This window comes from Jatropha curcas, chromosome 5 (assembly GCF_041381405.1).
Source record: "Jatropha curcas cultivar XTBG-Jc1 chromosome 5, XTBG_Jcur_1.0, whole genome shotgun sequence".
Classification (NCBI taxonomy): Eukaryota; Viridiplantae; Streptophyta; class Magnoliopsida; order Malpighiales; family Euphorbiaceae; genus Jatropha; species Jatropha curcas.
In genome coordinates this window covers 27,758,095-27,779,803 of record NC_143155.1, presented here as the reverse complement: position 1 = coordinate 27,779,803, position 21,709 = coordinate 27,758,095, and the positions used below count along the sequence as shown (strand labels likewise).

General features: G+C 36.6%; 4 protein-coding genes across 7 annotated transcripts; 3 read left to right on the top strand and 1 right to left on the bottom strand.

Annotated features, from left to right (window-relative positions):
- Positions 1–665: 665 nt before the first annotated feature.
- LOC105642778 (GRIP/coiled-coil protein) lies at positions 666–3,365 on the bottom strand. Of its 2 annotated transcripts, none has more exons than XM_089721665.1 (2): positions 3,224–3,365; positions 666–1,309 (listed from the first exon to the last, which is right to left on the bottom strand). In XM_089721665.1, the coding sequence occupies exon 2, from the start codon at positions 1,271–1,273 to the stop codon at positions 1,037–1,039; it is 237 nt and encodes a 78-aa protein (XP_089577791.1). In that variant the 5' UTR covers positions 1,274–1,309; positions 3,224–3,365; the 3' UTR covers positions 666–1,036. The 2 variants fall into 2 exon arrangements, with proteins under 2 accessions (XP_089577791.1, XP_012083108.1); XM_012227718.4 differs by having other exon boundaries at positions 666–1,359; positions 3,224–3,289.
- Positions 3,366–3,450: 85 nt separating this feature from the next.
- On the top strand, positions 3,451–5,902 carry EMB3101 (Tetratricopeptide repeat (TPR)-like superfamily protein). Its single transcript, XM_012227716.4, is given in 3 exon segments — positions 3,451–3,640; positions 4,160–5,675; positions 5,677–5,902. Coding segments are annotated over 2 exon segments (1,515 nt in total). The 5' UTR covers positions 3,451–3,640; positions 4,160–4,193; the 3' UTR covers positions 5,710–5,902.
- A 1,252-nt stretch (positions 5,903–7,154) lies between these two features.
- Positions 7,155–8,463, top strand: LOC105642776 (large ribosomal subunit protein P1). Its single transcript, XM_012227715.4, has 4 exons — positions 7,155–7,295; positions 7,466–7,542; positions 7,903–8,124; positions 8,225–8,463. The coding sequence occupies exons 2-4, from the start codon at positions 7,474–7,476 to the stop codon at positions 8,276–8,278; spliced, it is 345 nt and encodes a 114-aa protein (XP_012083105.1). The 5' UTR covers positions 7,155–7,295; positions 7,466–7,473; the 3' UTR covers positions 8,279–8,463.
- Positions 8,464–9,598: 1,135 nt separating this feature from the next.
- Positions 9,599–20,812, top strand: SETH5 (transducin family protein / WD-40 repeat family protein). Of its 3 annotated transcripts, XM_012227713.4 has the most exons (19): positions 9,608–11,252; positions 11,611–11,922; positions 12,042–12,281; positions 12,403–12,523; positions 12,587–12,744; positions 12,892–13,525; positions 13,903–13,967; positions 14,091–14,192; positions 14,283–14,425; positions 14,928–14,983; positions 16,312–16,982; positions 17,087–17,277; positions 17,399–17,705; positions 18,121–18,408; positions 18,537–18,646; positions 19,186–19,513; positions 19,638–20,045; positions 20,125–20,365; positions 20,448–20,812. In XM_012227713.4, exons 1-19 carry the CDS (start codon positions 9,717–9,719, stop codon positions 20,471–20,473), a joined length of 5,937 nt encoding a protein of 1,978 aa, XP_012083103.1. In that variant the 5' UTR covers positions 9,608–9,716; the 3' UTR covers positions 20,474–20,812. The 3 variants fall into 3 exon arrangements, with proteins under 3 accessions (XP_012083104.1, XP_089577512.1, XP_012083103.1); XM_012227714.4 differs by lacking the exons at positions 19,638–20,045; positions 20,125–20,365; positions 20,448–20,812 and having other exon boundaries at positions 9,599–11,252; positions 19,056–19,328; XM_089721386.1 differs by lacking the exons at positions 19,186–19,513; positions 20,125–20,365; positions 20,448–20,812 and having other exon boundaries at positions 9,600–11,252; positions 19,638–19,801.
- Positions 20,813–21,709: the final 897 nt, after the last annotated feature.

The window sequence follows — 21,709 nt, the reverse complement described above, 5'->3', positions numbered from 1 at the left end:
TCCTTGGGTTAATAAGTGCTGTCCTAGAGTACTCGAATATAATGCTTGGAACCGGAAATAGAATCCTAAGGACTGAGCTGGTTGGTTTTGAAGAATAAAGGACAACCCCTTGAAACCAGTAGCGAATAGTTAGCTAGCCCCCACCCGTTGTGATATAGAGAGCTTAGGTAAAATCCTAATGATATAGAGAGCTTTTAATTTTGTTATGGACGTCTAAGAATTTTATCTTCTCGTCTTGTAGGTCCTAATAGATTAGAAGCTTCTCTAATAATTTGAAAGTAATTTAATTTAGCAATGCAACACACTCAAATTCGCAGCCCAGACATACATTGCTCATTCATCCTAGTTTCTTCTCTAGAGAAACAACCATAACATTCCGTTTCGCCAGTTAATTATGCTTGCAACTACTGCTTTTACCGCAAAGCCTCAATAAGCCATATTGAAAATGTTCATGGAAGGCTAGGCACACAAGTCTGTTGTTGCTATAGTACGCAAAAATGTACATTTATCCAACCTGCAGTGCCTTGCGATAGTCTCATCGTCTAAAACGAATAGCTTTGCAGCAGCATTAATCAATTCAACTTGCAAACTACCTAAATACATTCTGTTGACTGGTGAATGATGGTTAGGCTACATCACATCCAAACATTCAACAATCAAATGTATTAGAATCTAAACATTCATCACTTCATTTCAACAGCTGAAAAATGAACCATTTTCAAAATCTCAGAAAGTCATCAAACTATACAAGCCATGATCAGTTTCAAATACATCATCTCTCTATATTCCAAACATAATCAGTGGACACAATTAGCAGTTGGCATTGGGTATTATCCTAGGAAGAAGGAACCAAGCTTCTTCTATATAGCATCACATATAATCTCATACATATGCTTCATTCTACAACATCAGTACATGAGGAGAACGAGGGTCCTGGAACATGTTTTCTATTGATTTTCATATGAAATTACACAACATTTTCCCTGTAAAATTCTATAAGTAACAGAAAATTGGCAGAAACCCCTCCCAATGCTTTCTAGTAAGCCCAGAAATCCATGCCATCGGGCTTCTTCACAAGAATTTGGTTGTACTCAGGCCTTGATGTAAGATCTTTGAAGATGATAAAAGCAATAAGGAAGAAGAAAAAGAAGAGTATCTCAAATTCTGCAAATTTCACAAAAGAAAAGACAGCATTAACCATTCGAGTCAACAATGACTCATCCCTTTTTCTGCCCCCATTTGCCCTAACTTGTCTCCCGACATCCCTGGCCATCTCTGTAATTCACTCCTTTGATTGCTTGGCTTTTATCTAGTGGATAACAGTACTTAATCAATTGATACAAATGATGGGATCAAAAGCTGATAAAAACAAGCAACACAAGTTTAGAAGAACATGAGCAATTCTGAATTCTATATATCAAGTGCGCTTTTTCTCCTAAAATAGTAACAAAAAAAATTCAAAAATCTTGTTATGTCAAAGAAATGTAATGTACCAACTAAATTTCACTTATGCATCATGTCCCATCCACTATCAAATAGAAACCTCAAAGCACTGAAAAGAAGTGAACAAGAATGTGCACATTGCGTATCTATATTCCAAATCTTCAGCATCTAAGCAATGTGCAACTAGAAAAATCCTGTTACCTAATAGGTCAAAGTAATGCCCCTGTTGCTATTTTGACGCTAACAAATGTGGACATGTCAATTCATGCTATTGAAAACCGGTGCAACTTTTCCTCCACAAGAAGTGAGAGGCTAAACCATTTACATTGAGAAAGTGCTTTGCTGCACCTTATTTTTATGATCTTCTTGGTATGAAGCAATTATATCCTTCAATTTGAACACAAAATTTTAATAATGTTCCACCTTGAAGGGCATTTCTATTAATGTGTTGTGATTCTTGAGTTAAGACAAAAAGGGTTCTCAACCCCCTCACCACCCCCCATGCCCACCCCTAACCCTACCCCTAATGCATGTGTATCCTGAAACTGAAAGTTACAGTAATAATTATCATCTTGTTCAAAGATCATCCAGTAGAACCATTTTCAACTTAAAATTTTGAGTTTTTCATCTCACTTGGCACTGATATACCATATCTTTCTGGTAAAAAACCAACCCTTTTGACTCCATATACAGGATTTTCATCCATATCCCAAGCCCTTGTTCCCCAGCAACACTCATTACTCCAAACAATGGGAAGGAGTAAGCAAGATGCTATACTCCTTCACTTTAGTAACTGCATCTCCTTTCCTTAGCCTTTTCTTGACTAAAAATCTCCTTCCTCACTAATTCCACTGGCCTTTTTTCAAATGCTATGATTATTATTGAACTTTTAAATGAGAACTCTGAAGATTGGCATAATAATAATGACGTTGGAAGGGGTGTTTCAAACTCCATAAAATGTAAAAGGGATCCTTCATTCAACCACTTAGAGTTAGTAATGCCAACTTGCACTATTTTCCTATCATTATTCACTTGACTTGCCTAGGAACCCCCGATTTTACTCCTTCCTTCTAATTTTCAAGTTCTGATATTTGCTTTGACCCTTATTCACACAGTTCATTATATAACCAGGGCCTACTTCATATAGTTTTTAATTACTTTATAATTCTATTTGTTATTGTCCAACAAGAGCATTAAGTATTTCTTCACGAGCACAAAAGCGATTCCACATTTTCATTCCAGTAATTACTTACTAATTAAGCCTGTTGCACTTCTTTGTTGTTAGGTACATGTTGGAAGAATTATTAGAGACATAAACATTCTCCAGCATATAATTGGAAACTAAAATTAGCTTCAGTCAGTATCAATTAGAAACCACAATCATTATTTGGTACAATAGGTTTGGCAGAATTCTTTTAAAGCTCTATGCATAATCTATGACCCATAATTACTTGTAGCTAAAAAAATTTCTAACTAAATTTCAACCAATTACCGATCTTACCAAAAGGTTTTGCACTAAATTCAGATCAATTCTACTTAGAACCCCTATACCAAATTCTATCCCAAAAATGTAAAAATTGAAAACTTTAAATCCTACAGCGTAAGTTGGATTCGTTCTACACAGTTCAAGAAAAGAAAAGTCAGGGAAAAACAGGTCTAGAAAACAAAACACCAAATAACAAGGAAAAAGTCGACGAAAACGCATTAATACCATAACCAGAGAAAGAAGCACAAATAGAATATTTAGATAAACATGCACACAGAGATAGAGGAAGCGCACCTGATTTGACCGTGGAATCCCTAGCCCGTGAAAATTTTGAGAAATGGCGCAAACTACTTTTTCCACAGATCTTTTTGGACTTCTATATATTTATAGCCGAAGAAGACTAGGCCTTGTCTATTTCAGGAAAAAAACGTTGTCGTTTGGCCTTTTTTGGCTTTTCTCTTTGATGGTGAACAACCGAATCGAGTTACAAATTGAATATTTCATTAGTTAACGGTCTTCAACTGACAAACGGCGTCGTCTATTGTCGTTGCGGATTACGGAAGCGAAGCTGCAAGTGAAAGGATAAAAACAAAAAACTGAACTACGATTGCCTATTTTCTTCTCTTCGGTCTCACCGTGCAGTGTATTGTATTGATTTCTCACCGCAACTTCCACTATCATAGTCACCGTTAATTCGCTTTCCTGCTACTGGTTATTATTTAGCTTTCAAATTTTGCATCTTTTTGCTTTTAACTCTACTACTCGTTTTGCACGCAAGTCGCTTGATGTTTTACCTGACTGAAAATGCAATTGTATAATTTCTGAAACTATTTGTCGATATCATCAGTAGTCTTTCATGCAGCCCAAAAACGCATCTTCTATTCTGGAATTTGCATTGGCAATTTATAAAGCACCTTTGGTCCTTGGATGTTTAATTGGATAAATAATAAAATTGTCTGAAGCATTTTGATTGAATTGTTGCGACGGTGTACCTTAATCAGAGAGTTTGTGATTATTTTGTGTTTTCATTTAAGATTTTATGTAAATTAATTAATATTTATCATGCTTTTCCAGTGTTTACTATTTGTAATTCCAAGATAAGTTGTGAGGATGGTTGTCGATGATGTTTGGTTTTCTTCTCCTCTGTTACAACTCCAATCACTATCTTTTTTATTGTCCAATATCTGGTAGATGATTAATGGTTCTTAGTGCTTCTTCTTTCATGTCCAGTTTGTTCTAGGTACAAAATAGTTTTCCTGTAGCAATGAGTATAAGATGGCCAAGGCTTCTAACACCCACACATCTCTCTCAGATCATAAGGAAACAAAAGAATCCATTATCAGCTCTACAGATTTTTAAGGAAGCCAAAAACAAATACCCCAACTATCGTCATAATGGTCCAGTGTATGCCACCATGATTGGTATCCTTGGCAGCTCAGGCCAAATTGTTGAGATGAAGGAGGTAATTAATCAGATGCGAGAGGATTCCTGTGAGTGCAAGGATTCAGTCTTTGCGACTGCAATCAAGACCTATGCATCCGCTGGCCTTCTAAATGAAGCCATCACTCTCTTCAAAAACATTCCCCATTTCAATTGTGTGAATTGGACTGAATCTTTTAACACCCTCTTACAAATAATGGTAAAAGAATCCAAGCTTGATGCAGCTCACCATCTTTTCTTAGAGCACTCATATGGGTGGGAAGTAAAATCTCGTGTCCGTTCCTTGAACATGCTTATGGATGTTCTTTGTCAACATAACCGCTCTGATCTTGCATTGCAAGTCTTCCAAGAGATGGATTATCAGGGTTGCTACCCTGATAGGGATAGTTATCGAATTCTTATGAAGGGTTTGTGTAACGATAGAAGGCTGAATGAAGCTACCCATTTGTTGTACTCAATGTTTTGGAGGATTTCTCAGAAGGGAAGTGGTGAGGATATTGTAATATATAGAATCCTTTTGGATTCCTTATGTGATAATGGACAGGTTGAACAAGCTCTCGAAATTCTCAGCAAGATCTTAAGGAAGGGGCTGAAGGCTCCTAAACGATGTCGTCACCACCTGGATATCAGTCAATGCAATAGTGGTGAAGATATAGAAAAAGCTAAGCATTTGATCAATGAAGCTCTAGTCAGAGGTGCAGTTCCTAATTTGTGTAGTTATACTGCTATGGCTATCGATCTTTACAATGAAGGTAATATTAGTCAAGCGAATAAAGTGGTTGATGAAACACGGGATAGAGGCTTTAGGCCATCACTTTTAACTTATGAAGCAAAGGTGGCAGCATTTTGTAAGGAAGGTAGAGTTCATGAAGCAGTTGATGTAATTGAGGTGGAGATGGTGGAGGCAAATTGTGTTCCAAATGTCAGATTGTATAATATCTTATTGGAAGGCTTATGTAATGCAGGGAAGTCAAGAACAGCTGTTGGGTATTTGAAGAAAATGGCAAAGCAAGTGGGTTGTGTCGCCAATGAGGAAACTTATTGCATTTTAGTGCATGGGCGGTGCCAAGACGGTCGATTTATTGAAGCAAGTAGCCTTTTGGAGGAGATGTTAATTAAATCATATCGGCCTCCTGTTAACATTTTCAATATGCTTATATCAGGCCTTTGCTCCATGGGAAGGCAATATGAAGCTACTATGTGGTTAGAAGAGATCATTAGTCTGGGCAAGTCACCAGAACTTTCTGTATGGAACTCCCTGGTAGCTTTGGCATGTTGCAATTTATCTGACATTGATATTTCATTGACAGACATTTAAACAGCTTGGTAATTGTGCATAGCTTGCAGTTGTTCTCGTATGAGTTTGTTGTATTAAGTGTCCATGCTGATATATACAAATTCTTCTTAGGTAATCGTCCATTTTTCTCATAGAGATGATAAAATAATCTGTACATTATGTTATGAAAAGTTAAATTTTTGATTTCTATATCTATAAAAGCTCCAGTCACAATACTTTTGGCTTACAGTAAAGAATAAGCTTTGTAGTTAGTCTTTCTTTCAACTAAATTTGAGGAGGTAGTTATTGTGAAATATATATATTTTTTCAATGGCAAATCACAATTTCCAAGTTATTTTGTGGTATCTTGTGCTTCATGTCAGAAAGACGGGTCTGCACTTCTGATTCTGGTACAAAGAATGCTAATAGTAAGAGTAGAGGGTACACTGATTATTGACTGTGGAATTGATAGTGTGTTTTTATACATTTGGCTTTTAGGCTCTGCTTGTTTCTATAAAATAACTTGCAGGAAAATATTTTCTACAATTTTCCGTTATTTGGGGCGTTCAAGAAAACAAATCAATGGAAAAATATTTTTTTGGTCAAAGGAAAATTAAGTCATTTTTTTAAGGAAAACAACTTTCCATCTTTTGAGAGACTAACATTTTCCGAATATTGGCAAACCTTATAAATCCATATTTTTTCATTTATTAATCATCATAAGTTTCCATTTACTACCGACCATCACCACCGGCCACCGGCAGCTTTCATAATTTACAATTTTTTTTTTTTTTGCATTCTTTTCATATTTAAGAATAAAATTTTTAAATTATAAAATTTCTATTATTAATAATATTTTTTATGGCCTTATGAGACAAAGACTTTAATGTTTTTAATTAATTTTCAATATTACAACCAAATAACGGAAAATAAGTCATTTATAAAACATTTTTCAAGAAAAATATTTTCCATGAAAATATTTTCGGCAAGTTTTTTTCTTGCAAGTTATTTCACGGAAATAAACGGAACCTTAGTAACATTGTGACATTTCCCTTTACAGCTTAGGAAGTGCTTATATTGATTATTATTATAAATCTAATTATATATCCTCACAAAGCATAAAGTCTAATAGTAAAATATTAAAAAAAAAAAGTGATATGTTCTTAAAAATAATCTAAATTAATGTTTAATATCTAAGAGCCTTATATAATGCTCACAATATAATTTCCGTTTATAATACATAAAATTTTTCCTCAAAAAGTCAACTAGACTACGGTCAGGTTAGTATAACCATGTTTGATTAAATTAAACATCTTTTATAAGTACTTACCTTAAATTTTTTGTTTTATTTTGTTCCGATATTCGTTAACAAATTGAATATTCTTTTGAAAATAATAATTTCAGGAGAAAGCGAGCCATGTTCTATCAAGTAGTATTATTTTTTATTTGGGCTAGGGCCTTTGCGTATGGTAGGCCTTATCCCAACCCAAGGCCCAATATAATATCACTCTTAGGTCTCAACCCACCTCTCTACCTTATTAAGTCTCTTATTGGCTCACTTCGCAAACCCTAGATTACACCACATTCCTTTGCCGCTGCGCAGCCAAGTGCACAAGCCAGCTCTCCCTTAGCAGATCGGACTATCTCAAGGTAAATTCAAAATTCTAAACCGTCTAATCTCTCCTTACATTCTCATTTACTTGCTTATTAAATATTATACCTGTTATCATTTTCATTGCTTTGGAAGTTCGAACTGATAGTTCCTGTAACTTTTTATTTACCTTTTGCAATTATTTATATGTATCTGCTGTGCGATACAGATATAACTATGTCGGTCGGAGAAATTGCTTGCTCTTACGCTGTTATGATTCTATATGATGATGGTATTCCCATCACTGTATCCTTACCTGAAAGTTGGAACTCTTGACTCGTAATTTCTATTCAATTTATTCTAGCACTCTATGTGGTAGGTAGGTTAAGTAGCTTATAGGATTCAGTTTTCAGTTTTCCCTTGATGCCTCGATTTTTTATTTTTGGTTCATAATCTGAATTTTTTCGAAGAATTGTGCCCATTTTCAGTTTCATGTATATTTTCTAGTTTATTTGGCTTGTAAGTTTTGGCTTTTGAAGAATTTTGTTTTGCTGTTTGGTTTCTTTTAACAAAATAATTTGGCCGTAGAGTTGATAATTTTTTGTGCGCGCTTAAAATATTATCCTCTTGGAGGATGGTTGTTTCTCCGTTAACTCTTATTAATAGGCAGAGAAAATTGCCCAATTGGTCAAAGCAGCCAATGTGCAAGTTGAATCTTACTGGCCTAGCTTGTTTGCTAAGCTAGCCGAGAAGCGTAACATTGAGGATCTTATCACAAATGTTGGGTCTGGTGGTGGTGGTGGTGCCCCAGTTGCTGTTGCAGCTCCAGCTGGAGGTGCTGCTGCTGGTGGAGCTGCTGCCCCTCCTCCTGCTGAAGAGAAGAAGAAGGTACTTATAATGTCTTTTTTTTTTTTTATTGTGTCTGTGATATGTTTCTGGGTTTGAGTTTGTCTAATTGATGTATTTGATTAATTTGATGGTTTTACAGGAAGAGCCACAAGAAGAGAGTGATGACGACATGGGATTTAGCTTGTTTGATTAGGAGCTCCTCTCTGTATGCCAAAGTCCTACGTTTGTCTTAGTAGTTCATTAGTTCATTTTGGATCTTTTTGCTGTTTCGTTTCATTATAAATTTCGTGAATGTAGACTTGGAGAGTAAGGTTTTTGAGCTACTATATGATTCTGCTTTAATATATATATATATATATATATATATATTTAAGATAAGTTTTCTTTTTTCCCTGATGTTGAGCTATGGATTGTAGGACTCATCATTGTGCATCTTCTGGCATGCGTCATTTTCTGATATATGAATCTTTGTTCCTTCATAATTGATCATAATTTGAACGTATTTGTGTCATTGGAATTGTATAGTGAGAGTTTAACATAGAATGAGGAAGTTTCTTATTACCACTTTAGTTTGTTGTGCGCTATTCCATAGAGAGCCTTGTTGATTTTTTTATTGAGCTTGGATTTCGAGCATTAGATAATGCAGCATGCTAGTGAGGTTAGCATTTCATGTTGGAATTATTGGCGATTATATGGTGTTTTACTGTGTATCACCTAAATAGTTTCTAATTGAGTGAACCATGAAGTTGCGTAGTTCAATTGATGTAACAAATATTAATTAAAATATTTACTTTAGTTTGAAAAATAAATATTATGTAATTAATTAAAATATTTGCTCATATACTTAGTTTCTTAAAATGTCTAGAAATAATTCAAAAACCAAAATTTGCTGATGGGGAGCGCAGATGTTAAATATAAAAATTTTGAAATCTATTATTTCAAAGCATTATCTATATTATTATATTCGGTAAAGATAACTAAGAAGAGCGCTTATTTTTAAATTTTTTTTTTTTTTTATTCTTGAAGGGACTCTTTTCACTATAATTTGCCTTTTCATACAGCTGATTTCAATACATTATTATTTTGGCAAATAGTTCGAAAATTAAAAAAGCAACAGAAGTATGACACTTGGTCACCTTCAAATTTTTAGAAAATAATCCGGAGTACATATTCTCATCTCATTTGTCCCTCATCATGTCGGTTAAACAAATTCAAATTCTATATGCGCTTGAAACAAATTCAAATTCTATATGCTCTTGAAACGACCAGGCGTTTGCAAAATTGTGAATAAGAACACAATCAAAAGTCCCGCAAAATCTGGCGTCCTGTCTTCCACGTCGTTTGACATATTCAATTACGATGCAAGCTTGAGCATGAAACGACAACTCCTTTCAAAAAAATGACATGATCTCCAATTCTTACGTCAGTATTTTAACTATTTTCTAATGCTGTGAAATAAATGTGAAAGGTTTTACGTGTACATGAGCATACCGAAGCATGGCCCCTTGGAAAGAAGCAACTGTCTTGCTAACTAAAGACTAAGAAAGCAGAGCCCAATGTCGATGACAGGTTTCTTAATCATCAGATACAGAAGAAGATGAAGGAATAAATCTTCTTGTGCCCGTCAAAAAATGACTAAGAAACTCACAACCGACAAACTGCCCACGGAGCTTGACCTCGATTCTTTCCTCAGTTTGCATTCCGAATCCGACGATGACTCCACCGCCGTCCCTCACCGTTCACTCGATGAAATCCTCAATGATTCCGATGCTTCCACGTCACCTTCTCCTACATCTTCTCCGCTATCAGTGAAAGCTCAGCAACGTCGTCTCTATGATTTTTCTGTCTCCCAGAATGACGCCGTTTCAGAAGATTGCACAGAATCTCTGAAGCAAAGTCAATCTCAGCTTTTGGGTGACAAGTCTGACCAAACACGACTCAATTCATTTACTCGAGCTAAGTCAGGAGGGTTTTCGGGTGATCCGATATGGAGGGTTCCTTCTTCGTCGAGACCTTTGCCGTCCTTATTCGGTGGGGTGAGATCAAACGCGAAGCCCGGGGCGGCACTGGCGGCTGCAGCTGCGGCGTCTCGGTCGGTGCCTACTCCACATGCTGCCGCGATCAAATCGAGGAGAGCCGTCAGTCTCCAGAAGGTTGTGGACACTGGAGAATCGAGTTCCATTGTTGGTGATGATCACGAGATTGTTTCAAATGCATCCACCAGTGATTCAATTGGAGTTGCTACCGAGAGAACCGGGTCAGGTGATATATTGGCAGAGGACAATGACAATATAGGTGATTTTCAATGTGTTATGGACGATGAAATTTCCACAAGAGAGGGGAGTTTGGAAAATACAACTGGGGTTTTTACTAGTAAAGGTTTGGAAAGTGAAGCAGAAGCTGCAGTTAAAGTGGAAGAATTAAGGGCCGAGCAAGATCTGTTAAATTCTATTACTTCAATCTCCAATTCAACTGTTAACTTGGATGATGGCATGAAATTTTTTGGAAGTAAGAGAAAAGATGAAACTATCTCATCTATTTCTGCTGATGATGGTTCAAAGTTTTTGGATACGAATGATTCTTACAAAACTGATATTCCGTCCTATTCTTCTGGAGGATTTGATAATGGTGGAAATAATGAGGCCGACTCAATAATGCTGGTCTTAGAAAAGGAAGATAATTTGGACAAAGATACGGAGAGCTCTAAAGATGATGAGGCAGGTATTGCGACTGGTGCTGGTGATGATATCAGTTCAATAAGTGACATTTCAGAACTTGTAGAAGAGAGAATTGGGCAGCTGGAAAGTGAGAGGATTAGTAAAAGAGCAGAAGAGAAACTTAGATCCAGTATGAAGCCGCTTGAACTGGCAGAAGAACTTGAGAAGAAACAGGCTTCTACAGGTTTGCATTTGGAGGAGGGTGCAGCTGCTCAGCCAATGAAGCTTGAGGGTGTTCGAAGAGGGTCTACTACTTTGGGATACTTTGATATTGACGCTAACAATGCCATCACACGGACCATTTCATCTCAAGCATTTAGGCGAGAGCATGGTTCTCCACAAGTTCTGGCAGTTCATCTTAACTATATTGCAGTGGGAATGGCGAAAGGCGTTATAGTTGTTGTCCCAAGTAAATATTCTCCTTATAATACTGACAGCATGGACGTAAAGGTCTGATCATTCATATTGCTTTACTTGTTTGCTTCTTTGATCGTTTCCAATGAAATAATTTTAAAAGGCAATTCTAGAACTAATTAGATGAACTTTTAAAAATTACGCATAGTACAGGATCATAGTGGCTATAGAACTATACAATAGAATGTTCCTCAACCAGTAGATGCTTCATAACTCTTTCCCAGTATCAAAAGTCTCTAAAAAAAATATTTGATGTCAGTGTACGTTCGTTTTGGCTGAAATTCCAGTATGAAAATCGTTGATCTGATGTTGTCAAGCTTCTGCAAGTAGATTTTTTTAATATAAATCATTAAGGGTAGTCAATATGCTACTGAAACATGCTATGTGTATTCAGATGCTAATACTTGGTTTACAAGGGGATAGATCTCATGCTCCAGTAACTTCCATGTGCTTCAATCAGCAAGGGGACCTGCTTTTGGCCGGTTATGGTGATGGTCACATTACTGTTTGGGATGTCCAGAGGTCATCGGCAGCAAAAGTTATAACTGGGGAGCACACATCACCAGTAGTACATGCATTATTCCTAGGCCAAGATTCTCAAGTTACTCGTCAATTTAAAGCAGTTACTGGTGACAGTAAAGGTCTAGTTCTTTTACATGCTTTCTCTGTGGTTCCCTTGCTTAACAGATTCACCATCAAAACACAGGTAAAACATTATTATGGATTGATGTGTTGATTTCTGAAATCTCCTTATCTTAGTTGGCGTATGGTAGGCAGCAGTATTATAATTGCCAAATTAATGATCTCTTGCCCATGATGTGATAGTGTCTTCTAGATGGACAAAGAACAGGCACTGTACTATCTGCTTCCCCCCTTCTTTACGATGAATCTTTTGGAGGCACTTTGCCTTCATCACAGGGAAATGCTTCACTTTCATCCAGCAGCATTGGTAACATGATGGGAGGTGTAGTTGGGGGAGATGCAGGATGGAAACTATTCAATGAGGGCTCTTCTATGGTTGAAGAAGGTGTCGTCATATTTGTCACCCATCAAACTGCTCTGGTGGTATGAAGTCCTCGGATGATTGCGCAAATTCCATGTACCTTTTGTGTTGTGAATTTCTTGGTGCTTGCATCTGTATGGAATTGTATTCTTCAGAATGTGTTCAACTATGTCTTTGTTACAGGTTAGGCTTACTCCCAGTTTGGAAGTATATGCACAACTCTCCAAGCCAGATGGAGTGCGAGAGGGTTCCATGCCATATACTGCATGGAAATGTACTACACAATTGCACAGCTCATCATCTGGTATGTTGTGATTGGATTTCTTAGATTTCAAGTGGGCACCTGCCTAAAAGAAATTCGTTGCAGAAATTGTTACTACAGATGCAGCAGAGCGAGTTTCATTGCTTGCAATTGCTTGGGATCGGAAAGTCCAAGTAGCAAAGCTGGTGAAATCAGAGCTGAAAGTATGTGGAACATGGTCTCTTGAAAGTGCAGCCATAGGCGTGGCTTGGTTGGATGCTCATGTATGGTTTTAGTTTGTTATGATTTGTGTCATGCAAATTTGTTCACTTGTAACTTTGTTTAGTGTGTGTCTTTATATTCTGTCATTTTTGTCCATGTGTTCGTTGTCTTTGCAACTTGAGCCTAACAAAGGTTTTATGCTTGATCAGATGCTGGTGGTTCTTACCTTGACTGGACAGCTTTACTTGTTTGCAAAGGATGGTACGTTGATTCACCAGACTAGCTTTGCTGTTGACGGTTCTGGAGGGGATGATCTTGTTGCATATCATACACATCTTATAAATATCTTTGGCAATCCTGAGAAGGCCTATCATAATTGTATAGCAGTCAGAGGAGCTTCTATATACATAATTGGACCCATGCAGCTTATTGTTTCCCGGCTTCTCCCATGGAAGGAACGGATTCAGGTTCTGCGGAGAGCAGGTGATTGGATGGGTGCCTTGAACATGGCAATTACACTTTATGATGGCCAAGCTCATGGTGTTATTGACCTTCCTAAATCTATGGATGCTGTACAAGAAACCATAATGCCCTATCTGGTGGAGTTACTACTGTCTTATGTAGATGAAGTATTTTCTTATATTTCAGTTGCTTTTTGCAACCAAATTGGAAAAGTTGAAAAACAAGATGACTCGAAGAGTGGAAGCAGTTCTCTGCATTCAGAAATTAAAGAACAATTCACTCGCGTCGGTGGTGTTGCAGTAGAATTTTGTGTCCATGTACGGCGGACTGACATCCTTTTTGATGAAATTTTCTCAAAGTTTGTGGCTGTTCAACATAGAGGTGCATTTTCAACCCCCACAGAAATTCATTAGTAGTTTGATATTGATATTTGGAGGTTGAAGTACTAAATGCTCATATCGAAATTTTGTTTAATGTTTTGGGTTATAATTTCCATTTATACATTTAACAGAGGGGTTTTACAGCTTTCTGTTTCACTTTCAGTGGTACAATTCATATAGGCATAAAAGTAGTACACCCTTAGTGATACAATTCATATTGCCATATGATAGGAGAAGACATTATAATTTGACAAAATGCCATGTCCATCTGTGTTAAAGCACTATTCTATAATTTGATGCTGCATCATCATACTCTTGGGTGGTCATTAAATGGTACTCTTTCAATCATTCTCTTGTCTTTTCCACTCTTTGTTTTAGATACATTTTTGGAGCTTCTGGAGCCATATATATTGAGGGATATGCTTGGATCCCTACCTCCCGAGGTGTGTTCAGCCTTATGTCCGTATTGATTGTTCACTTGAGAAAAAGCGGTGAAATTACAGTTGCTAAACTGATGCATTTTCATTTATCTTCTCTGTTCTCTTCCCTTCTCTCTCCTTTTAAAGATTATGCAAGCACTGGTAGAGCATTACAGTAGTAAAGGGTGGCTCCAGAGAGTTGAACAATGTGTCCTTCACATGGATATATCTTCCCTGGATTTCAATCAGGTTTCTAATCTTTGTTTTCTTGTTCAACTGATGCCTTTGTTATAACTTTTCAACCAGAAACTGTGAGTTCTTAATTCTTATTTCTTTTAGGTTGTCAGGCTATGTCGGGAGCATGGATTGTATGGTGCCTTGATTTATCTTTTCAATAAAGGATTGGATGATTTCAGAGCACCTTTAGAGGAGTTGTTAATAGTTTCACGAAATAGTCATGGAGACAGTGCTGCTGCCCTTGGGTAATGGTGTTGAGAAGTAAACTGTTCTTTTCAATAATATGTTCCCTTTTGAAGATTTTATCATGTCAAAGACAGCATATTTTCTTAATGAAACTTTTGCTTTTTTACTAAAAAGGCAGTGGTCTCGTGTTTCAGGATTTTTACTGAGGAAATTTACTTTGTTATACTTTATTGTTTGTTAAGAGAATAAAAATCAAAGTAAACTCATAGGATTATATCATCAATTTACAACTTGAACTACATGAATTTTTAAGTGCTAGGTATACGTTTTTAAAAAATACAAAATAAATGCTGAGTTGAGTGGATTGTCAATGAAATGCCTTGGCCAACTTATTGTGGATGTTTAAGCATTTGGAGTGGATTGGTTTAGTCACTGTTACATGATCATACATATTGGCTGTATATACCTGTTTAATTGTTCAGATCAATTGGCTGACATTTGATTACACATTTCATGTTATTGCATCATAGGCATGACCTTTGCCTACTATTCTCATAACAGGTACAGGATGCTTGTTTATCTGAAGTATTGCTTTTCCGGTCTTGCCTTTCCACCAGGTACACTTCTCAGTTATCATAGGCCTTGATCCAATTCAACTGTTACTAGAGAATGTCTTTTGATATTCTACTGGTGACTATTGAGTGAACTAAATCTTTCTTGGCTGTGATTATGATTGTGGTCTTTCTTTGAGTGATGTTACAGGTTTGTAATTTATGTGAGATTGGAACCTTAAACAATCTGGTTTATTAATTGGTTTTTGCACACTTTAACAATAACATTTGGGTGTTTTACACCTTGAACAAGAAGGTTAATATTAAATGGTGTCAAGTACTAGATAGTATTTGTGGTTTAAATGACTACTCTATTGATCCCTTATTAACTCATAACTACTAGGTTAGGATTCTTGCTTGTAAGGCTAACTGTTGCATCTAAGAGATGGGTTATTACTTTTGAGAAGAAAATGATGGTACAGATCTAGTAGGTCCTTATATGAACTGTGTTTGGATTTCCTCCGGGAAAAAGGAAAAGGCTGATGTTTGAAATTGATGCTACTATTATGACTCCCTAATGTTGCTCTTAGGCCTAGTTAGCTGTTAACAAAATAAGATCAGCCAATGGACAGCTTTATGGTTTCCCAGTCAGGATATTACAATAACCAAAAGTGCATAATCGAACATAATGGAAAGTGTGCTCTCTTAATCTGGTTATTATAGTCCTATTTATACCATCAAAACTAATGAAATCAGATCCTAGCCTGCACGACAAATTCAAGCCTCACTTTCTCAAAATAACTTGATCAAAAGAATGAGTAAAGAACAATGCTTCAGCAGCATGCACTGTAAATGGAAACAAAAATCTTAACAATATACTGTCAATTTATCTTAGTCCTAGGCAGTTATAGCTTTTGCTTTGATGATGTTATGTTGTATAATGCACACAACATGCACTTGAATCAGTATCTAACTATTTTACTGTGCTATCATCTTGAAAGAAATGTTGTTGAAGTAGTTTGTCTTTATGATGACCTTGGTGGGAGCTTGATGCTGATTGCTCAACGTTGTTGGCCAATGTATTTTGGTACCATATTCATTGACAAATAGTCAAATAGTTCTATGGCAATTAAAATCCAGTATCATACAAGTTTTTTCCAATTGCATGTGGACTTAGCTTGTCCAGAGTTATTAAGTGCTCTGTTTGTCAATATGCAAGTCTCAGGCCCAACAGTTTGTTTATCCTTCGAGTTTTTTCATGCTTTGAGGACATTGAACTATTATTCTATTGTACTACTTGGATTCTACAATGGGCACTATCATCGAACTTGAAACAATCATAATCTGTAGAAATTCACATTTGATTTATAACTCGTTAAGCATCATATTTGCAGGACATGGAGCTCTACCTCCTCCACGCTTGGCATCTCTGAGGACCGAACTTGTTCGGTTTTTATTAGAGAATTCCAGTGCCCCAAATTCAGAAGTAGCTTCAGGCTGGTCATCTAGAGGAACATACCTGAATCTATATCATCTCTTAGAACTAGATACTGAAGCTACTTTAGATGTTCTGAGGTTGGCTTTTGTAGATGATGAAAATTCAAAACCTGAATTTTCTTTTCATGATAGTGCCAGTGCAAATATGGAGACTGAGCAAGAGAATGTTACAATAATTGAAAGCCAGAATTTATTGGTTCAAAATGCTATAGATGCTCTTGTTCAAATCACTGAAATAGAGGTACCCCAAAGAGCTGAATCTACTGCTAGTGTTGATGACTTGGTATCAGTCAAATTGTGGCCTTCAATGAAGGACATAGGGTACCTGTTTGAATTCATTGCATCCCATGTTGCATGTAAAAAAGCTTATGTTTCAAGCAGTGTGCTGAGTCAGATTTTGGAGTACTTGACATCAGAGAACGATTTTTCAGCAAGTATCCCCACACATATTATCAGAACTTCAAAACAGAGAGAGAAGCAGGTTCTTGCCCTTCTGGAAGTGGTACCTGAGACTGATTGGAACCTGTCTTATGTCTTACAGCTATGTGAGAAAGCATGCTTTCATCAGGTATCTATAGTTCAAATATGAGACATTATCTCTGAGAGAGTACTTCATAATTCAAAGTTTCCTTCTTGTCTTCTTTATACTGTTTGGTCTAATGTGGTTTTCAGGTTTGTGGCTTCATTCACAACATAAGAAACCAGTATGTCGCGGCACTGGACAGCTATATGAAAGATGTGGATGAACCAATCCATACCTTTGCCTATATCAATGATACATTGACACAGCTAAGTGGTAGTGAACAGAGTGCTTTTCAATCAGCTGTCTTGTCTCGGATTCCAGATTTGGTTGTCTTGAGCAGGTAATGCTTTTTATTTATCGCCATCGTCACGATCATCATTCTAATTGAAGATCTTCATCTGCTGAATTTTCTTCCATTTTGGTATTTTTCTTCTCTAATCAAATCTTATGATCTATTGCAGAGAGGGCACATTCTTGTTGGTCATCGACCATTTTAATAACGACAGTCCGCACATTCTCTCCAAACTTCACTCTCATCCAAAAAGTCTCTTTCTGTATTTGAAGACCACAATTGAGGTTTACTTGTATGGAACTCTTGACTTTTCTCATTTAACAAAGGATGATAGTGCAGCTGCATTTAGCGGAAGAAGAAGGGAAGATCGTTTGAAAGGACTTGAGGCTTACTTTGAGAGAATCTCTGATTTTCCTAAGTTCATACGAAATAATCCCATTCATCTGACTGATGATATGATAGAGCTTTATATGGAGGTGAGCAGTGTAGTGCAATAGGCAACTGATCAAGTGACATTCCAACAAAATATTGTTTGTTCAGTCTCATGTTGCTTATGTGCTCCCATAACAGGAAACAGAAAAATAAAATGGTAATAAGTAAGACTAACTGTAAAATTGGGTGGAAAACCTTGTTTTTGGTCCATGTGCAGGTCTTGCTTGGTCTATCTACTCCTCATTGGTCATAGGGCTTGAATTTAACTATTTTTTGTTTTCATGGTTTTGCTGTTTATATCTGTTCTGAAGAAGATTGTATCTGTTATGATGATTCTCCACTTTTTCACTGCACTTCTTGTTGCTGATTTGGTGATTCTTGATTGCAACATACACTGGAAACAGTGTCTCCTTTCTGGTGGCTATCATATGCTAAATATTATGCATTTTGTTTTTGCAGTTATTGTGTCAGTATGAGAGTCATTCAGTTCTCAAATTCCTAGAGACTTTTGATAGCTATCGAGTAGAACACTGTTTACGCCTGTGCCAGGAATATGGGATAACAGATGCAGCTGCATTTTTATTGGAAAGAGTTGGTGATGTCGGGAGCGCTCTTTTACTTACACTCTCTGACCTCAATGTTAAATTTGCCGAGCTTGATACAGCTGTGGATGGTGTGATTTCAAGTACAGCTTTAAGTGGCTCTACTGGCATTGATCATTACAGCACTGTTTTAAAAATGAAAGAGGTCTGCAGATCTGAATCTCTGTCTGTGGTTAAGCTTTTTTCTCCCCTCTTTCCTTCTTTTTCTTCTTCTTCTTGATGCTTATTTGTCCTTGAAAAAACTTAATCCAATTTGCTAGCCTTGTTTCACAGGTTGCTGACATACACAGTATATTGAATTCCTGTATTGGATTGTGTCAGCGTAACACCCCTCGTTTGCAACCTGAGGAATCAGAGATACTGTGGTTTAGATTACTTGATTCGTAAGTTGAATTATGCATTGATTTAATTTCTGACATGGTGTGAAAGTTACCAGGTTTGCACATTTGAATAATTGAATGCGTTTGTCTCAGTTATGTAATGATCAAGGGTTACATTGATGATTGAGTGGATAAATCTTCAGTCATTTTGTTTAGTTTTAAAGCAACTCCTCGTGGTTAAGATTGTTGTATTGCTTCTACATTTCTTTTATTCTCTTTCAGTTTCGCATTTAAGATCGATATGGGCTATCACGCAGAGTGTGCTGCGTGATGGAGTTCATCTCACTTATGATAACTAGACTTGTTACTAAAATCAAGAATCATCACTTTTGTTTTTCACATAAATCAATTCAACTTTTTATTTCAGAAATAATTATACTTGCATTGTGAAAATATGTGCTTGCTTATTTAGGGGCATGCTTGTACTTTGTGCTTGGAGCCCAGATAGGACCTCTATACTTAATGGCACCTTGAACTTTGCTTCTGATGCAAGCAAAATAATTGTCCTTTCCAACACTGACAATCCTCAACACCCAATACAGATTCTGTGAGCCTTTAATGGATTCATACGGTGATAAAAGGTTATTAAAAGAAATTTGTGTTGGAGTGCTAGCTGAAACATTGGGTGGAGAGGAAGATGCTGAGGCAATAATCACGTGGAAAATTTTGAAGACCCACAAAGGTGCCCATGTCCTTAGGAAACTGTTCTCTCAGTTCATCAAAGAGATTGTTGAAGGAATGATAGGATATGTTCGCCTTCCTACCATCATGTCAAAACTTCTTGCTGATAATGGTAGACAGGAATTTGGAGATTTTAAAATTACCATATTGGGGATGCTCGGAACATATGGTTTTGAGAGGAGAATTCTGGTATTTCTTGCTTACATGTTTTTCAGTCATTTGGTTTGCTGTATGCATCTAAAATGTCTCGGGAATTCAATTCTTTATCACCCTTTATTTGTGCTAACAGTGAAAACTGGGTCCTTTCTTTTAGGATACTGCCAAGTCCTTGATTGAGGATGACACATTCTATACCATGAGTTTACTCAAGAAGGGTGCATCTCATGGGTATGCCCCCCGGAGTCTGCTCTGTTGTATATGCAATTGCCTTCTGACCAAGGATTCCCCGAGTTTTCGTATTCGAGTTTTCAGTTGTGGTCATGCCACTCATCTTCAATGTGAACTACTTGGAAGTGACTCGTCAAGTCAAGGTTCCTTGTCTGGATGCCCTGTTTGCATGCCCAAGAAGAATACTCAGAGGCCTAGAAACAAGTCGGTCCTTCCTGAAAATGGTTTGGTGAACAAGGTTTCGTCAAGATCCAAACGAGCACAAGGAACTAGCTTTTTACTTCCTCATGAAGATTCATTAGACAATTCATATGGGCTGCACCAATTATCACGGGTAAGTCAATACCTTATTTATGTGATACAATTAGCCTTAAATATTATTGATTAATCAAAATAGAACTTGGATGCTGCAGTTTGAGATCTTGACTAAACTTCAGAAAGACCAGAAATTAGGCCAGATAGAAAACATGCCACAGTTGAGGCTTGCCCCACCAGCAGTTTATCATGAAAGGGTAAAGAAAGGGCTCGAGGTTTTGACAGGAGAGACTAGCAGTAGCATTGCAAAAATTGAAAAATCGAGCAAGAGAAGGCAACTAAGGGAGCTAAAAGCAAGAGGATCATCTATTCCGTTCCAGTTAAAATCAAGTCTATTTGGTGAGGTTTATGATTACTTGCTTGATTTTAAGTTCTTTGCGTTGTTTCGCATTTTAACACATGGATAATGGTCTTTTTGTAGGCAAAGATAAGGGAAATAAACAGTGACACAGCTGTTTTGTACAGACTAACAGTGATGAATTTTGTTGATCCGAGCTGCACGGATCCGAGCTGATGAATTTTGTTGATCCGAGCTGCACGGGTGACCTGAGTGGAGTGTTTTTTGACCCCTCTTATTATTTTGTAATTCATCATATGTATAAAATAAAATTTCTTTTTTTTTTTTTGTTGGTCCATATAGTTGTCATCTTCTCCAATCGCCGTGTATAATAAATTTTGTATGAGGCAATGATACAGGCATTTAGGTGAATTTACAAATCACTGGATGAGTAAATGAACTATTTTTGCTGGGAAGCTGCTTTCAATTATAGTAAATTTGTTGTAAAAGTTTGTTGATTTGAGTGGATTGCCTAATTATCACCCTCGATTATCAATGGTGATGGCTGGTTCACTGAACAGGTGGGTTTTGGCAAGTGAGCTTCAGAATCGAGACAGAATGGTCTTTTTAATTTTGGGCTGGCTTTGAACCTAAAGGTTTCAATTTGGGTAGTAGCAACGGTAGTCAGTTGGAATCGCTCGTTCAATAAGGATTGCCATTTATAATCGCTCTCAAAAGCACCACGGTTTTTATGAAATATTGCAGTTTTTGTAATTTCATAAAATTGATAGAGAAAATAGAGTAAATGCTGTTTTCTTTCGATTTATTTATTTTTGAAAATGGAAAATGAATTGTTTGTGGCTTGGCTATTTATCTAGGAATTATAAGTATTTTTTAGATTTAAGCGGTTAAAATTAAAATTTTAAATTTCAAAGTTAATACGAAAACTAAATTTAAGAATTTAGAAAAGTTAGTTACACGGCCCAACCAAATGTTACACCAGTGAGATAAAAACCTCATCTACTGCTGCGTTGGACGTCTCATCCCACTGCATATGATGCCAATAGGCAATAGAAAGTGGATGTGGCTCCCGGTTACACTCACACCACAAATCAACATCACTTGTAAATAAAAATAGAAAAGACCATAATTATCGGATTGATATTGTTGACAAAGATATTCTGAAATGTGAATTACTAGGACTTAGAACCCTAATTACTAACATCATTACCATTTGTAAATTATCATTTAAATTGTGGAACCATTCCTCTCTTTAAAAATAAGTTAGGCAATTAATTTAATAGCCATGAAGTTTTCTAAATGCTCTTCTAAGTAATTATAATTAGGAGTAATCTTTCATTTTTCATAAACTAATTACTTATAGAAAGAAAGATTGCATTTCTATG

What these genes read in the sequence shown, in the direction of transcription:
- LOC105642778 (XM_089721665.1), bottom strand. Translation starts at nt 1,273, where the DNA reads ATGGCCAGGGATGTCGGGAGACAAGTTAGGGCAAATGGGGGCAGAAAA.
- LOC105642776 (XM_012227715.4), top strand. Translation starts at nt 7,474, where the DNA reads ATGTCGGTCGGAGAAATTGCTTGCTCTTACGCTGTTATGATTCTATAT. An exon ending in ATGATGGTATTCCCATCACT is followed by an intron (nt 7,543 to 7,902) that starts GTATCCTTACCT and finishes TCTTATTAATAG; the next exon opens with GCAGAGAAAATTGCCCAATT. An exon ending in CTGCTGAAGAGAAGAAGAAG is followed by an intron (nt 8,125 to 8,224) that starts GTACTTATAATG and finishes ATGGTTTTACAG; the next exon opens with GAAGAGCCACAAGAAGAGAG.
- SETH5 (XM_012227713.4), top strand. Translation starts at nt 9,717, where the DNA reads ATGACTAAGAAACTCACAACCGACAAACTGCCCACGGAGCTTGACCTC. An exon ending in GACAGTGCTGCTGCCCTTGG is followed by an intron (nt 14,426 to 14,927) that starts GTAATGGTGTTG and finishes TTCTCATAACAG; the next exon opens with GTACAGGATGCTTGTTTATC. An exon ending in TGGTTTAGATTACTTGATTC is followed by an intron (nt 18,647 to 19,185) that starts GTAAGTTGAATT and finishes CACCCAATACAG; the next exon opens with ATTCTGTGAGCCTTTAATGG.